We start from the raw sequence: 17,866 nt of genomic DNA, 5'->3' as shown, positions 1-17,866 counted from the left end.
TGTTTGAGCGTGTACGTTTTGGTCGTCCAGCGTTTTTGTGTCCGACTCACGTGACCGCTCGTCTTGAAGAAGGACATCAACATGACGTGAAGGGGGCAAGCAGCAGGGCACAGCAGCGTATTAATATCTAAAAAACGCGCTTTACGAGAGTTATTGGAACATAAATGGCGTCTAAAACAGCGACATGTTTGTTATGGAGGATATCTTGTCCCTTTAATCTCCAAGCTCATCTGCGCCCGCAGAGTTTATCAGCAGTAAGCAGTCGGCAGTGCAGCTCCAAACAGGCAACACAGCAGGACAAATCACCCAAGGTTGGTGAATCATCATCTCATCTTCTGAACAAACAAACAACAAACAATATAGTAACATTATCCTGTTATGTCTACGCTAATACCAGCCATGAGATATACAGTTGTTGGCAAGTTTGGCAAGCCTAATCCGTCTGCCATGCTTCTCCTGGAATGGTTGTCAATATTTCGACAGCAGCTGAAATGTATGCAACATCAGTGAGTAGTAACTACTTGACAATCTAAGATCCAATCTAAGAATTTAGCCTCTAAATCTTACAGAGAGTGCATCTGTAATGGGCAGTGTTTATAGGCTAATAAGCATGGGATAATATGCTATCTCTCACAGCAGGATTGTATGCTTCATATCAGGTTCCCGATTCGATATACACACTGATACAATGTAATAAATAAAAGTTCAATGACAAAGTATGACTGTTTTTTTCCTGAGCCACAGATATTTCAAGCAATTGTGCTGGCTCACTAGAATGTAAATAACAATTAAACAAATGTCACCACGATGTGCAATTAATTTTGATGGAGAGCTTGTGAAATTGTGATGGTCAAGTGACTCTTTTTGTGATTATTACTACAGCTGAATAACATGGAGCTAATATTGTGATATTGAATAGGCTATATAAATTATATAGCGGTATATTGTCCCATCCCTACTTTCTAATAAAAGTGACACAACAACAAAAACACCTCAGCTGTAGCTACCTGCTGGCTGCCTTGTCGCTCTGTCCTGCAGCCTGCTGTTCTCCTCATGAAGTCTGCTTAGAAATGATAAGCACTGCAGACTTCAGTGGATCCTGCTCATTAGTGAAACCCGAGAAGGTTTAGAAGATAGTGTATAAAGTATCTTTGGTGAATCCACGTGACATCTGTGTGTGTGTATTCAAAGCTCAACTATTTATTTATTAATTAATTTGATCTATTTAAGTATACTTTGAACTTCTCCTATCACCCACATGGTTTGAACCACAGTCAATGGTTTGAACCACAGCCGATGGTTTGAACCAGAAGACAGTTTCCTGTGTCTGTCCTACTTGTCTGCCGAGATAAAAAAAAATACAGAAGAGAAAAAATCAAGACAGATCTGGGCAAGAAAACAGCATCCCAGCACAACATCAATGATCTCGATATTATCTGCAGTATACATAAGCAAAAACATAACATTATTATGTCTGATTTGTCCTGTCTCTCTTTTTGTGTGTAGAGATCTAACTTCCGGCCAGCAGCTGAGTCCACACACGACTGGATTGGTCCACCTAACCGCCTGTCAAACCTTCGGCCAATTGTCTACCACATCCCTGAGAAGGAGACCAAGATGCAGAAGAGGCTGAGGAACCTGAGGCAGGAGACAGAGGACTGGAACCATGAGTTCTGGACCGAGCAGAACATCACCTTCAGCAAGGTGGGAATCACAAATAATGCAAATATCTTTATGGGTCTTCTTTGGGAGGTCGTCTTTTCAGAGGTCAGTCGACAAAAACATTATCTGGGCACAGCACTTTCAGGAAAGTTACCGCAGAAACAGCAAAAAAACATGAGTTAATTTCTTATTTTTAACATTTTTATAATGCACGTCATTGTAGATCATCCAATAAAGAAATCATAACATTATTAATTAAGCAGAACCTTGTCACCATTATCTGTTATCCAAATCAATATGAGAATTAAGAAGGAACAGTGTGAGAGAAAAAAAAAGTTATTTTGATATCATATGACAAACATACAGGCGTTACTCTCCTTTCCTTTTTGTCATTTGTGAAGGAAGGGATTACTGACAATGAAAATGCTCCTTCTAATCAGTTTTGTATTTTCATCAAGTGAACTGCTGGTCTGTGAACAATGTGCTTGTGCAACCTGTAGCTATTGTTCAACTGTGGCTGGGGGAGAGAGCAGCAGAAAGGCTTCACTGCCCTCTTGTGGTTATAAAAGGTGTTGTGAGAGATACTGTACACAGGGGTGTCAAACTCTATTTCATCCTGGGCCACATCAGCATTATGGTTGCCCTCAAAGGGCCGGTTGTAAATGTAACACGATATAAATGCATCTAGCCTGCTTGTTATCATATAACATAATAACATAATAATTCATAACTAGCTCTGAAAGCAGAATTATAGGAAAGTTAATGGCAAACAGACAACTAGTAGCCTAGAACTATTAGAATTAGAATTAGAATTGTATTGCGCAAATTGGATTCTTTGCTAGCTCTCGCGGTTCACATAAAATGACGTGCCGGGCCAGATTTGGCCCCCGGGCCTGGAGCTTGACACGTGCTGCCTGTAAAACATCCATTCGGTCCATCTGTCCATCAGTCTGTCTTGCAAGTGCAAGTTCGAGTTTGTTTATCTATACTGAACAAAAATATAAACACAACACTTTTGTTTTTGCTCCCATTTTTCACAGGGTTGAAATAAAAGTTTCAGGAGTTGAAATAAAAGATCTAAGACTTTTTCTATGCACACAAAAGGCTTATCTTATTCACAAATGTGTTTAATCTGTGTGAGTGAGCAATTCTCCTTTACCAAGATAATCCATCCACCTGACAGGTGTGGCATGTCAAGATGCTGATTAAACAGGATGATTATTCAACAGGTGTGTCTTGGGCTGCTCACAGTAAAAGACCACTCTAAAACGTGCAGTTTGATCACAATACAATGTCACAGATGTCACAAGTTTTGAGGGAGCGTGCAGTTGGCATCATGCTGACTGCTGGAATGTCCACCAGATCTGCTGCCCGTGAATTGAATGTTCATATCATGACCATAAGCATTTCCAATGTGTTGCTGCCTTCAAATGGAACTTGTGGTTATGATGTGGATATGACATGGGAAGTCGTGTCTCAAGAGACTTACAAGTTACTACAGGGATCAGTATCATATTATCACTGTTATCATTATTAATCATATCTGTAATGATGTTTCTGTCTCTGAATGTGAAGCTGATTTCTGGAATTTAACAGGTGTTATTGGTGAAGTATTGTAATAATTATTGTTTTCACCAGCAGAGAGCAGCATTGCACAAGAAAATCTACTCTAGATACTGCGATACCCACTGTCCAGCGATCCCAATACAGATTCAGTTTGCAGTAGCTGTATTCATTATTAAGCTATTTCTCATCTGCAGAATTAAATTCAAAACGTCATGAGAAACTTAAAAGTATTGGTTTGGTAGAATTCACCAACAGACTAATTGAAAACATCTTAATTCTGTTTCTTCTGTGCAGGAAAAGGATACTTTCATCATCTCCCAGCTGAAGGCACACGGCTTGTCAGAGCGAGATGAGCAAGGTGAGCAGATGCAGCTAATTCAACATATTATGCTGCCTTCATGCATGCACTGGTAATTACGACATGACAGCATTCAAGTTCTCTTGGTTGGAAAGAGCAAAAAACATGGCTGCCAGAAGTAAAGCACAAAGTAAAGTTGTTTTCTCGTGGGGGGCATGGTGGTGCAGTGGTAAGCGCTGTCGCCTCACAGCTAGAAGGTCCTGGGTTCGATTCCCACCTGGGACGCTGTGAGCGCTGAAGGAATGCGTGCCCGTCCGCATGTCCTCGAGTGCCCACCGCCCGGGTGGGGTCATCAAAAGGGCCTTTCGGGTGGAGTTTGCATGTTCTCCCCATGCCCCCTGGGGGTTTCCTTCATATAGGAACCCCACACCAAAAACATGAAATATCCTGGTTGCTGATGTGGTGCCTCCTCTGGTCGTTAGGGTCGTTTGGAGGGAGGGGAACTCGTTTTGAGGGAGGGGAACTCATTGGAATAGCGTGATCCTCCCACGTGCTATGTCCTACCGGTGAAGCTTCCCCTGTCAGGTGAAAAGAAGCGGCTGGCTAACTGCCCATGTCTCGGAGGAAGCATGGAGACAGTTTCGGCTCTCCCCAGATCGGCAGAGGGTGGAGCAGCAACCAGGATAAATCAATTTAAATTAGCACTAATGGGGGATAAAAATGGGATTGGGTCATTATGGTAGCTACATCGGCCATAATGTGCAACTACTAAAAACAAATGATAGCTACTATGAACAGAATAATGATATATATCACATTTTACAATCAATTGGTGACACGGACTGCATACTTTCCACCATTGTTGTAGTCCCGAAACCTCATGCAACGTCACACCTGGGAAACTCGGGAAATTTCCCAAATTCCCACTCCTAAATACAACATTTCATGTGCTCGCAACCCGTAAATATGATATATCCGAGGAGCACATGAACGCAGCATTATACTGTGAGCGGTTGGTTATCTTATCGGCAGGCAAGGACTCTTTTGCACTCCTGAAATTCTCCCGTGTGCAGGTGCTTTGAAGAAAAAGAGATAAAATTCTTAGAAGTACAGTAGAATGGAAACTGGCACACCTTGCTCCTGCAATAGATCATAACTTCAGTCACGATGCATCGGTGGCTTTTGTCTGACAGGTGGAGATGGATGGATGGAGCTCAAAGTCAATAAAGTGACAATGCAGGAGCACAGTGAACGGGAGTGTCTTTATGCAAGAGCAGGACCAGGCGCTTTAAAAAGGACGTGAGAATCTGATGCTCTCTGCTGTGCCTTCTCTCCCTCAGGACGAAGGCGATCTCTGAACAGCGAGGAAATGGCAGTGTTTTACAAACGCTTCTTGGACAAAAACAGAGTAAGACATGCAAATTACAACAAGTGAGTATGTCCCGTGCTGCCACTGGGTGGGCGCTGGAGTCGGTCATGCCCCGTCTACACAAAACAACAAACATCCCAGGCTCTGCAAAGCTGCAATTGAATTAGAATTGCAAAACAGCTGCCTGGCTATGTGGAAAGAGATGGTGTCCATCAGAGAACATATAGACAACATATAGCCTCCCCTCAGAGAACATATATACAACATATATCGTGCGTTCCTTTATCGCAAAAGAACTGGGATGTGGAGGCTAAATGACATCACATCCGTTTTGTTAGTATTCCATTTGCAGAAAAGTTGAGCTGGGAAGTTCACTGTTCACTGGTCAGATCCACTCGCTAGCCAGACTAGCCATTGTTAGCAATAACAGTTGATAACAAGGCATTTCATGGCATTTTGCGCATACAAACACTGCAGCCTCATGTCCACACAGATAGAAGTAGGCCGTGCTGCGTGTACAGCTGATTTAATGAGACACAAACAAGACAGAAGTGCTAAATAGCATTTATACGATTATAAATACTGTTGTTGCGCGGAGCAGCCATCTTGGATTTTTGAGGGGGAGCGTACCTATGTTCCCCGGGTTCTATGTTCCCCAGGTTCTATGTTCCCCGCTCCTGCTAAAAAGGGTTCTATGTTCCCCGGGTCCTATGTTCCCCGCTCCCGAAAAAGGGTCCTATGTTCCCCGGGTCCTATGTTCCCCGCTCGTATGCGTAAAGTCGGCGAGTGCAAACCGCAATATCTCGAGGTTGTGAGACTTAATTGACAGACTGCATGAGAGAAAGCTCAAGTATATAGGCTCAGATATATGCACACAATCGAGTCCAACAGTAAAAGTAAATTATAAGTAGGTGACTGCGCGGCGGCAGCAGCAGCAACATGCTATCCATAATATTACATTTTTCAGATAGAGAGAGAGAGAGAGAGATCAATATTTGCAACATTCACACAGCACAAATCGCCTCTGCCTATATAACCCACAGACATTCACAAATTCTGTAAAGCCATTCAAATAAATTGTTTAATTTCGCTTGATATGTAGCCTAGCCCCAGGGAAAGTAGACTAAGTAAGAACTGGTGAGAAACTGCTGGCCGCCACCTATTAGCTGTCGGTGGAGGTGATTTCTCCGCTAAAGAAAGCCATTAAAGCAGGCCTATTTGTTTTCGTTGCCTATATATTTTCGTTGTCATATTAGGGTATCCGTTCCGTTCATTTTATGAAGTTAGAATTTACAGTTAATGTGTTTTTGAGTTTGGTATTAGGCTATTTTATTTGATAAATAAGAGCCGCAAGCTAAAACAGACAGCCGGTGTAAAACAGTTTGACCTTTTTTTAGACTCGAGCTTTCCCTCATGCAGTCTGTCAATGAAGTCTCACAACCTCGAGATATTGCGGTTTGCACTCGCCGACTTTACGCATACGAGCGGGGAACATAGGACCCGGGGAACATAGGACCCTTTTTCGGGAGCGGGGAACATAGGACCCGGGGAACATAGGACCCTTTTTCGGGAGCGGGGAACATAGGACCCGGGGAACATAGGACCCTTTTTCGGGAGCGGGGAACATAGAACCCGGGGAATATAGAACCCGGGGAACATAGGCATGACCCCTTTTGAGGTCGGGGCTGCTGAGGCTCCTACGAGTTTGGAATGGGAAATACCAGCTCTAGTGATGTCACCGTCCCAGCTCATGAACTTTGAACTGTAAGATTACCAGTTCCCAGTTATAAAGGAATGCACAAATAGCCTCCCCTCAGAGAACATATATACAACATATAGCCTCCCCACAGAGAACATATAGACAACGTATAGCCTCCCCTCAGAGAACATATAGACAACATATAGCCTCCCCTCAGAGAACATATAGACAACATATAGCCTCCCCTCAGAGAACATATAGACAACATATAGCCTCCCCTCAGAGAACATATAGACAACGTATAGCCTCCCCTCAGAGAACATATAGACAACATATAGCCTCCCCTCAGAGAACATATAGACAACATATAGCCTCCCCTCAGAGAACATATAGACAACGTATAGCCTCCCCTCAGAGAACATATAGACAACATATAGCCTCCCCTCAGAGAACATATAGACAACATATAGCCTCCCCTCAGAGAACATATAGACAACATATAGCCTCCCCTCAGAGAACATATAGACAACATATAGCCTCCCCTCAGAGAACATATAGACAACATATAGCCTCCCCTCAGAGAACATATAGACAACGTATAGCCTCCCCTCAGAGAACATATAGACAACATATAGCCTCCCCTCAGAGAACATATAGACAACATATAGCCTCCCCTCAGAGAACATATAGACAACATATAGCCTCCCCTCAGAGAACATATAGACAACGTATAGCCTCCCCTCAGAGAACATATAGACAACATATAGCCTCCCCTCAGAGAACATAGACAACATCTAGGCTCTGTCTGTAACGCAAGGAAACGAGGAATGTAGGTGGCAATTCTAGGTAGTAAGTTGTAATTTTTATGTTTTAGGCTGTCTGAAACCAGTTTTATACAAAAGGTGACTGAATTTGCAACCTTTCCAGGTACCTATTTTGGCCTAATTCGTAAGGAACCATCAGTGGTACCTTTGGTGGGTTAGGGTATACCATGATGCATTGCGACCCTTCCAATCGACGAAGAAGAATGACGCTCTTCCCCCAGAATTTCCGTTAATGGCGGCGCCCAGAAAACCTACCGCATCAGAAAAAAGCTAAACAACTATTGGCTAAATAACGAACATCATCACTTTCTTTGGATTTTTATTTTAGCATGGTCAATAACGTCAACCGTTACTTCATTTTACTGCGACAGTTTGTTATTAGGGTGTCTGAAAAGTCACTTTTGCGGGTCAGTAGGAAACATCCTACTTGACTGCGATCTGGACAGCCTAGCAAGGTTCCTAACCTAGGTTGCACAGCAGCGTGATTTCTAACCCCACATAGGATAAGCAATAACCAGCCAGCCAGGACTACAGTAACGTTAACGTAACTACGCAAGCAAGCAGAAGACGAATAGCAGCATGGCAGACGACGGTGCGTTCACCTTCAAGTGTAACTTTTTAACCGTGCTTTATTAAATGTGACCTGCTCTGACCAAATCAGTCGCTTGTCGCGCTGGCTGTTTGTCTAGAAAACGCGATTTTATCAGAAAATATTTATTTCTGCTGTTTTGGGGTTTCATCAGATTATAGTAAAATAAAGCCTTGGCTTTCATTCTCTGAAAAGATTATTGTGAAATTCGACCGCTAAATATACTTTTGAAGCTCTTGAAGGTAGTGACAAAACTGAAAGTAAACTGTGCTGCTCTGAGCCTGCTGCTCTCTGCTGCGCGTGCAGCCTCACGTTGCCAGTTAAACGGGTGTGTCAGTACTTGCAAATGGTAGGCTATATTATAGACTACTCTAGGATTTAAAACGCGGTTTCTAAAGTTTGTCAGGGTTGTATTGTGGAGTTCTGTTATTGGTTTGTTATTTTAGACTAGTTTAGGCTGTTTATGTAACGTTTTAACCTCTTAAAAATCTGCCTCTTCGGGGGTTATGATAACGAACATGGCAACCCGTCTGCAGTCTCTCTCTCGCTCTCTCTCTCTGCCCTTGCTCTCTCTCTCCCCGCTGCAAGGGGAGAGAGAGAGAGGGGGAGAGCAGCTGCATAATTTCTGCTTCCAGTGAAAGTCTGTCTGTCTGCCTGTCTGTCTGTCAGATTGATAGACTAATACTAGTCAGTAATCTGCGTGATAATGTTGCTTTACTTTTAAATTCAATTCACAGATGGCATTAGACTGAGCTAATTTCAGATTATTTGCCTCATAGCCTACTTTCAGCTGTCTGTCTCTCTGTCTCTACTCCAGAGCAGAAACGGTTAGGGTTAGGACCGCAAGAATAGAGACATAAAATAAGTCATAAGTCATATGACTTATAATAAGTCATATTATTTAACTATAGGAACGTTAATGGCCAACCTTCGAAAAACGCACACCCTTCTAAAAATCGTAAATGATATAGTTATTGACCTTCCTACCCCCGCCAACATCTCAACCCTCTGAAATTATGGCTCTCTCTTAGGCCTTTGCTTGGTGACCCAGATTCTCACAGGACTCTTCCTGGCCATGCATTACACCGCAGATATTGCCGCATCCGCCTGGTCATTGAAACAAAAATGAATAATAATACAAATAAAAATAAAAAGTATCTCTTCTTCCATGGTAAGTGTGTGTGACAGTCTGGAACCCGCCAAGTCTTTTCAAGTCACGCTGTTCTTCAGGAACCAGTGAACCCGTCTTCTTCTTCTTTTTCATTCAAGTTTCCGGCAGTGTAGACGTTACTAGGCGTATCACTGCCCTCTACAGGACAAGGATAAAACTCTGCTACCTTAAACCGTTAGGCTGTCTGAAACGAGTTATTTTTCAGTCACCTATTATTAAAATTAGCTACCTAATTAACCAGGTACCTATTCAGGTATCAGGTGATATTCAGCTTCCTTGCGTTACAGACAGCCTCCCCTCAGAGAACATATAGACAACATATAGCCTCCCCTCAGAGAACATATAGACAACATATAGCCTCCCCTCAGAGAACATAGACAACATATAGCCTCCCCTCAGAGAACATATAGACAACGTATAGCCTCCCCTCAGAGAACATATAGACAACAGAGAACATATAGACAACATATAGCCTCCCCTCAGAGAACATATAGACAGCTGCAACCATCCACCCACCCCACCCCCAATTATTATTGCCATTATTACTATTATTGTTGTATGTTCCACTCGGGCATAAGTTCCAAAAATGTTGTAAACATCTTTATCCTATATTCTTTACAATTTTAGAACGTCTTTATCCCTTTTTCAAATATCTCCTTTTAAACATTTTAAACATCTGTATCCACTCTGAAGGACTGTTCCTCTTTTCTAACACATATAACTAGCGGGACACCCATGCCGTGCAGTGTATCGAGTGTAAAAGTTACGTTCTCTGCATGTTCAAGCCACTGACTATGGTCTGTGTCTGCACTCAGCCAGGCTGACCAGCGCAGATAGACAGTTCCCCAGTTCCATAAATGTCATAAAATTAGTCGGAAATAGTTCCCCAACAGATACAAAAACATGAGCATATGTGTTTGATGTACATACAAAGAACTGACCCAGAACTGACGATTTCCTTCTCCCTGGAAGTGCAGGTTTCTCCTCTGACACAGCTCTCATTTTGCACACTGGTGAAGGCCGGACGGCCGAAAACGTTTTGTTGCTAAAGAAAATTAAAACGATATTCCTCGAGTGCGGTCCCTATTTTCTCATTTTCCTCTGACACAGCTCTCACCTCACTCGCCTCAACAGGCACTGTGCACTGATAGCCAGACTGCGTGAGCTCCGCCTCTGGCTAATTTGCGTGGTGGAGGCTGCGCATCCATTGTGCAGCCAGCATGGCCAAGTTGCGCATTTTCTTCTCTCTGATTTCCCCCATCACTCCACGTGACCCGCGCCTCCCCTCAAGTTGTATATGTCCTATATATAGTTATATATATATATATATATATATATATATATATATATATATATATATATATATATATATATATATATATTATATATCTCACATTGAGGGAATTCAGTATATAAGCAACATTATCAATTTGTCAGTTAATTAAGGACTTAAGTTAAAAAGCACCATCATTTGTCAGTTAGTTTGTATTTATATTTTAGGCATTTAGCTTACCCTTATCCAGAGAAACTTATAACGAGTGGAACAACAGAAAAAGCAGACCAGGTCAGGTGTCACTTTTTTCCAAATAATTGAACTCTCCGTTTCCCTCCTCCCCTCTGCCTACCAGGGAATGGTACCGACGCAACTTCACCATCACCTTGCTCATGGGCAGAGTCGCACTGCACAGTGCATGGAGAACTGTTGCAGAGAGAGGCAGCTGTGGCAAGAAGAGCACTCCTACCACGTGATGATAAATAAAGTATTGAGCCACCGTCCCTTCGACTGGGTGTTTGACTTTATTTTGAGTGCATTAATATGTACTGCTGTTATTCACTTGTGTCTCAAATTGATTTTACTTTCCAGGATTACATTTTTTTAGCTGTGACCAGCAGCTCTATAAATCACTCTGTCAGTCGCTCGCTGCACAAAAAGTTCATCACCATTTAGCGGGCACAGTTTTCGCCCTAGCAGGCTGAAATTTGGCGTGGAGGTCAAGTGTGTGTGTGTGTTTGTGTTCATGCCAATTGACTGGGGGGGGGATTTCGAAATGCAGGGGCAGAGCCAATAAGCATCTTGATATGTCACGCCTGTCAGACGTTATCTTGGCAAAGGAGAAGTGCTCACAACACGGATTTCGAGAATTTGTGAACACAATTTGAGAGAAATAAGCCTTTTGTGTGCATAGGAAAAAATCTGGTAATGCTTTAGAATACAGCCCGTAAATAAGCATGTAGTTATAGTAGTAGTTACTACGGGGTACAAGGAGTGTAGTTATAGTATAACTATGGGGTACAAGGAGTGAATTTAAACTTTAACTAGAGGGTAACAAGATCTGTAGTTATAGTATAACTACAGGGTACAAGGAGTGTAGTTATAGCAGGGGCGTATGCAGAAATTGAATTATAGGTGGGCCTGGATCAAATTGGGTGGGCCTGGATAGGAAGGGGTGCAGATGCCCGGCCAAAGGCCGGCCGCCCGAAAAATTTGACGTGTTATTTTACTAAAAATAATGCATTTGACCATCATTTCAAGTAGAATGATACCACCCAAGCAAGAATATTTCAAGTGTTTCAAGTGCTTTACTGAAATATTTGGACCATATAATGATAATACAATTATCTCAACCTTAAAAGGTTACATATAGGACCAAGTACAGATCTTGTTCCCCTGTAGTTACAGTCTAAATTCACTCCTTGTACCCCGTAGTTACACTATAAGTACAGTGTGGTACCCCGTAATTAGCCTATAAGTACAGAATTGGTCCCCTGCTTTAGAATACAGCCCGCGACCCCGTAGTTACCCTGTAAGTACAGTGTGGTACCCCGTAATTAGCCTATCAGTACAGAATTGGTCCCCTGCTTCAGAATACAGCCCGCGACCCCGTAGTTACCCTGTAAGTACAGTGTGGTACCCCGTAGTTATACTATAACTACACTCCTTCTACCCTGTAGTTATACTATAAGTACAGATCTTGTTACCCTCTAGTTAAAGTCTAAATTCACTCCTTGTACCCCGTAGTTATACTATAACTACACTCCTTGTACCCCGTAGTTATACTATAACTACAGATCTTGTTACCCTCTAGTTAAAGTCTAAATTCACTCCTTGTACCCCATAGTTATACTATAACTACACTCCTTGTACCCCGTAGTTATACTATAAGTACAGATCTTGTTACCCTCTAGTTAAAGTCTAAATTTATTCCTTGTACCCCGTAGTTATACTATAACTACACTCCTTGTACCCCGTAGTTATACTATAAGTACAGATCTTGTAGTTAAAGTCTAAATTCACTCCTTGTACCCTGTAGTTATACTATAACTACACTCCTTGTACCCCGTAGTTATACTATAAGTACAGATCTTGTTACCCTCTAGTTAAAGTCTAAATTCACTCCTTGTACCCCGTAGTTATACTATAACTACACTCCTTGTACCCCGTAGTTATACTATAACTACAGATCTTGTTACCCTCTAGTTAAAGTCTAAATTCACTCCTTGTACCCCATAGTTATACTATAACTACACTCCTTGTACCCCGTAGTTATACTATAAGTACAGATCTTGTTACCCTCTAGTTAAAGTCTAAATTTATTCCTTGTACCCCGTAGTTATACTATAACTACACTCCTTGTACCCCGTAGTTATACTATAAGTACAGATCTTGTAGTTAAAGTCTAAATTCACTCCTTGTACCCTGTAGTTATACTATAACTACACTCCTTGTACCCCGTAGTTATACAGATCTTGTTACCCTCTAGTTAAAGTTATACTATAACATACACTCCTTACCCCGTACTATAACTAGATGCTTATTTGCGGGCTGTATTCTAAAGCGTTACCAAAAATCTTTGATCTTTTATTTCAACTCTTGAAAATGGGAGCAAAAACAAAAGTGTCTAATTTTTATATTTTTCATCGATGATCAGTAGCCTATATTTGTACTGCACTTTAATATTCATGATAGTACTGTAGGCTTTAGAAATGGCACGGCTTCACTACCGCTCATGCTACCGCTCGAGCTATCGGGCTGGCCCACTGGACTGGTCCTTTTAGCTTGAGCGGTTAAGGTGTTGAGTGGTGTTGAGCAGTGCATGCATGGTCTGGTCTGTCGAGCCAGAGGTCCTGAGTTCGTAGTCGGCCTAACGCTACATTACTTTATATTCATATAGGACAAATCAGCGTGATGTCACTTGCCACCCAGAAATGTGGAACCCCACGCCAGCTAGTATGAGTTGTGCCAAACAAACCTTAATATCTCAAAAACTAGCTACATCACATCGCTTATATTTTGACATTCTGTGTGAGAGCAGAATTATCTCGAGTTTTTTTGTATAATATATGCATGTCGTGTTAAAGGAACACTCTGCCCATTTTCAACCAGCTTTGTATCATTAGAACATCAGTAGTATATCAGAAATGGGGCAGAAATGGGGCATATATTTGACAGTTATTGAGTGTTAAAGTGTGGACCAGTGACATCACTGGTCCACACTGACTCATATTAATAACTCATTAACTCAAATCAACTCTCAATAACTGTCAAACTAGATGAATGATGAATAGTTTGACAGTTATTGAGAGTTGATTTGAGTTAATGAATTATTAATTTGAGTTAGTGTGGACCAGTGATGTCACTGGTCCACACTTTAACACTCAATAACTGTCAAATTAAATGACAGACTTCAAAACTGTTTACAGTTTTCTGATATACTACTGATGTTCTAATGATACAAAGCTGGTTGAAAATGGGCGGAGTGTTCCTTTAAAGTTGTGTGAACTGTCGCAGTTTTTAAAATGTAAACAGAGTTAGACGGCTATAGTCCATGGGCCAGACCAGATATCGGTATCACTGGTGGCAAAATCTAGTCACATTTTTTGAAAAGGTACATGTCCATAGATGCTATTTTGGTATGATAACCTTTGCTAAGTGGTAGCTTTGTCACAGTTATCAGCACATGAAGTTAACCACCCCCTACAATAAATTGGTATCTAGGCGCTGGTGCATATCCTACTTTAGGCTCATTTTCAGGACCTTTACTCATGTTTTATGAAGGTATGTTTGGTCTAATTTTAAAGGGTAGATTCATAGGTTCATTTAAGCACAGTTGTGAGTCTGTCTAATAAACATAGAGGTCACATGGGCTCTTCAAAGTGTCCACAACATTCGTTTTTCCACCATTTCCGCCTAAACTATAGTCTTTATTTGAGCATTATGACATGTAGGAACATCACTGACACAAATAACAAAACCTGAAATACTCACAGGACTGTAAGAATTCAGGAAATGTATAATCTTCCCATATTATCCCACCATGAAGGCTGATTGTGGGCCTTAAAGTAGAATATGAACCCAGGCCAGAATTTTCACTAATTGGTACCACCCAAGTTGACAAATTCTAGTTTTGTATTTTGAAAAGGTCTGTACCTTTAGATGATATTTCAACCTGATAAACCTTCCCAAGTGGTATATTAGTCACAGTTAACCCTCAATGACACCAAACGTTGATAAAAAGAAAGAGACAATTGTGTCACTTTATTTGAACAGAACATGTGATAGAAAAAAATCAAGAATTCTAACTTTCAATCATTTATTTAACCAATGATCTTCATCATCACCACTATCACAAATATAATATTAAACAGTTTTCATATTCTGTTTTATTCATTATCATCATAGTCATCCAGGGTCACGGCAACTTCTACATCCAGGGGGAGCATACGGGTATCCGCCTCCTCATGGGAAGACTTGAGCTCTTCAACAACATTACAATCTTTTTTGTTGAGACAATAGCATGTCTCTCCACAGGTTGCAAATAGCTGCTTGTCCTGAAGCTTTACCCGGTTCTGTGGCAGCTTTCACTGGTCCACGATGAATGTTATGAAGGCAGTTTTGCTGTCTGGATTACTTAAAAGCTTTCTCCACTGCATGACATTGTGTCCTGGGGCAATGTTCTTCCATTGAGTGCTACTACTTGCTGAACCACAACTGCATCTCTCGGCATTCTTGATTGATGTTTTCCAGTACACATCAAACACATCTATTCAGTTACTGAGTAACTGAAAGAGAGAGAAAGAGTAACTGTTACTCTTTCTCCTTCATGCAACGCTAGGTTCAACACAGAACCAGCAATCTCTCCAAAAGTCTTGCCATCATCTTTCAGCATGAGTGGTCTCCAATATCTTCAACTGCTGCTAATGTTGATTTCTCTAACTCGTTAGCGAGTGCAGCAGCTTTGTTGGTTTTCCGCAATGAGACATCTGGATTGAAAGTGACCAAGGCAGTGGACCATGAGCCAGGACATCTTCAATGTGCAGATCTTTACTTTGCGAAGCAATGATCATATGCCCAAAAATATTTCTATCTGCTTTCAAGACCAGCTCCTTGTTTTGTGTTTGGTTCCCTCTATCTCTTTTTGTGATGCCTGAGAATGTCTTCAGATTCTTCTTTTCCCCACTTTGTCATGGAACTTGGTTGCTGGTTACTCTTTCTCTATCCTATGATTGTTCAATGTGTTATTATTACTACTGTAATTGCTACTGTTGTGTCAGCTAGACTTAGCTAGACATATTTTATGTGAAGTCCTCTGAGACATGCTTGTGAATTAGGGCTATACAAATAAACTTGACTTGACTGACTTGACTTGGTGACACAGCAATTCCTGTGGAAAGACTGATGATATTAGACTGATCTGGACCTAGAGGGTTTACCCAGCTTTTCTCCATAAGCTCTACAAAGGCATTCACATCTGCCCTATCCTTCTCTATTCTGGGCTTCTGTAGATCGTAATGACTGAAACAGTCTAGGACTTGTTGCCTCTCATGTTCCTGAGCTGCCTCAGATACTGACTTCTGTCTGAAGTGACTGCACCAGGTTTCAGGCGGAAAGCCTTGGTTCCTCCAGCAGTCTGATTGTCCTTGTTTATGGTCTCCTCAATTGTCTGGTCTACCATAATCTTTCTAATATGGAATAATTTGTCTGCAGGACGTATGCACTGTCATCCAGTGTATGTGATGCCAACAATTTTTGCTACCTGCTGTTCTGCACCAAATGTTCTCGAGTGCCCACCGCCCGGGTGGGGTCGACAAAAAGGCCTTTCTGTGTGGAGTTTGCATGTTCTCCCCATGCCCCCTGGGGGTTTCCTTCATATAGGAACCCCTCACCAAAACATGCAATATCCTGGTCACTGAAGTGGTGCCTCCTCTGGTCGTTCGGGACGCCTGTTCGGAGGGAGGGGAACTCATTGGAATAGCGTGATCATTCCACGTGCTATGTCCTACCGGTGAAGCTTCCCCTGTCACGTGAAAAGAAGCGGCTGGCTACACTGCCCATGTCTCGGAGGAAGCATGGAACCAGTTTCAGCTCTCCCCAGATCAGCAGAGGGTGGAGCAGCAACCAGGATAAATAAATTAAAAATTAGCACTAATGGGGGATAAAAACTTTGGAAAAAAAAGAAGAAAAAAAATTGACTGTTTAATATTATATTTGTGATAGTGGTGTTCTGTTCAAATAAAGTGACAAGATTGTCTCTTTCTTTGGATCAACGTTTGGTGTCATTGAGGGTTAACTGTGACTAATATACCACTTGGGAAGGTTTATCAAGTTGAAATATCATCTAAAGGTACAGACCTTTTCAAAATACAAAACTAGAATTTGTCAACTTGGGTGGTACCAATTAGTGAAAATTCTGGCCTGGGTTCATATTCTACTTTAAGGCCCACAATCAGCCTTCATGGTGGGATAATATGGGAAGATTATACATTTCCTGAATTGTTACAGTCCTGTGAGTATTTCAGGTTTTGTTATTTGTGTCAGTGATGTTCCTACATGTCATAATGCTCAAATAAAGACTATAGTTTAGGCGGAAATGGTGGAAAAACGAATGTTGTGGACACTTTGAAGAGCCCATGTGACCTCTATGTTTATTAGACAAACTCACAACTGTGTGTAAATGAACCTATGAGTCTACCCTTTAAAATTAGACCAAACATGCCTTCATAAAACATGAGTAAAGGTCCTGAAAATGAGCCTAAAGTAGGATATGCACCAGCGCCTAGATACCAATTTATTGTAGGGGGTGGTTAAATTCATGTGCTGATAACTGTGACAAAGCTACCACTTAGCAAAGGTTATCATACCAAAATATCATCTATGGACATGTAGGCCTACCTTTTCAAAAAATGTGACTAGATTTGGCCACCTTGAGTGATACCAATAGGCTAAGTGAAATGTTGGGCTTTGGCCCATGCCATGGACTACTAGAGTCAGACACTCAAGCCACCCCAAGCTCAGGCTCCATAGGGTTCCATTGCCGTTGCCACCCAGTCAATTGACGCGGTTTGTTTACCAAAACGCTGCTCGGCTGATCCCTCATTATGTCTATTATGAATTAACAAAAAGTTAACGAGTTAAAAAAAAACCTCATGAATAAATAATAGGGATGGATTCTTCAAGATGTTTTTCATTGCAGATTAACTACATTACTGTCGGTGGTTCAACGCTACAGTCAAAACCATAATAGGGGATGACGTCATTACCTGAAGGGTGAGGGGGTGTGTGGGGGCGCCGCTGGGCAACGCCATTTTCACGCTGCCGCAGTCAGTCAGTGGACCAGCCGAGTCCGACCAGCGCGAGCCTCAGCGCGAGCTCGAGCTGTCATCTTCCTGCTGTCAACTCTTTAGCCCCAT

The 17,866-nt window shown here is 41.8% G+C and overlaps 1 protein-coding gene across 1 annotated transcript; it reads left to right on the top strand.

Annotated features, from left to right (window-relative positions):
• Positions 1–86: 86 nt before the first annotated feature.
• coa8 (cytochrome c oxidase assembly factor 8) lies at positions 87–10,943 on the top strand. The gene is made up of 5 exons (XM_083633731.1): positions 87–311; positions 1,507–1,704; positions 3,523–3,586; positions 4,867–4,957; positions 10,807–10,943. The coding sequence occupies exons 1-5, from the start codon at positions 165–167 to the stop codon at positions 10,925–10,927; spliced, it is 621 nt and encodes a 206-aa protein (XP_083489857.1). The 5' UTR covers positions 87–164; the 3' UTR covers positions 10,928–10,943.
• Positions 10,944–17,866: the final 6,923 nt, after the last annotated feature.

This window comes from Poromitra crassiceps (assembly GCF_964638095.1).
Source record: "Poromitra crassiceps genome assembly, chromosome: 3".
Taxonomy (NCBI): domain Eukaryota; kingdom Metazoa; phylum Chordata; class Actinopteri; order Beryciformes; family Melamphaidae; genus Poromitra; species Poromitra crassiceps.
The sequence above is the reverse complement of the archived record's forward strand: the minus strand, read 5'-3'. Positions and strand labels throughout refer to the sequence as shown.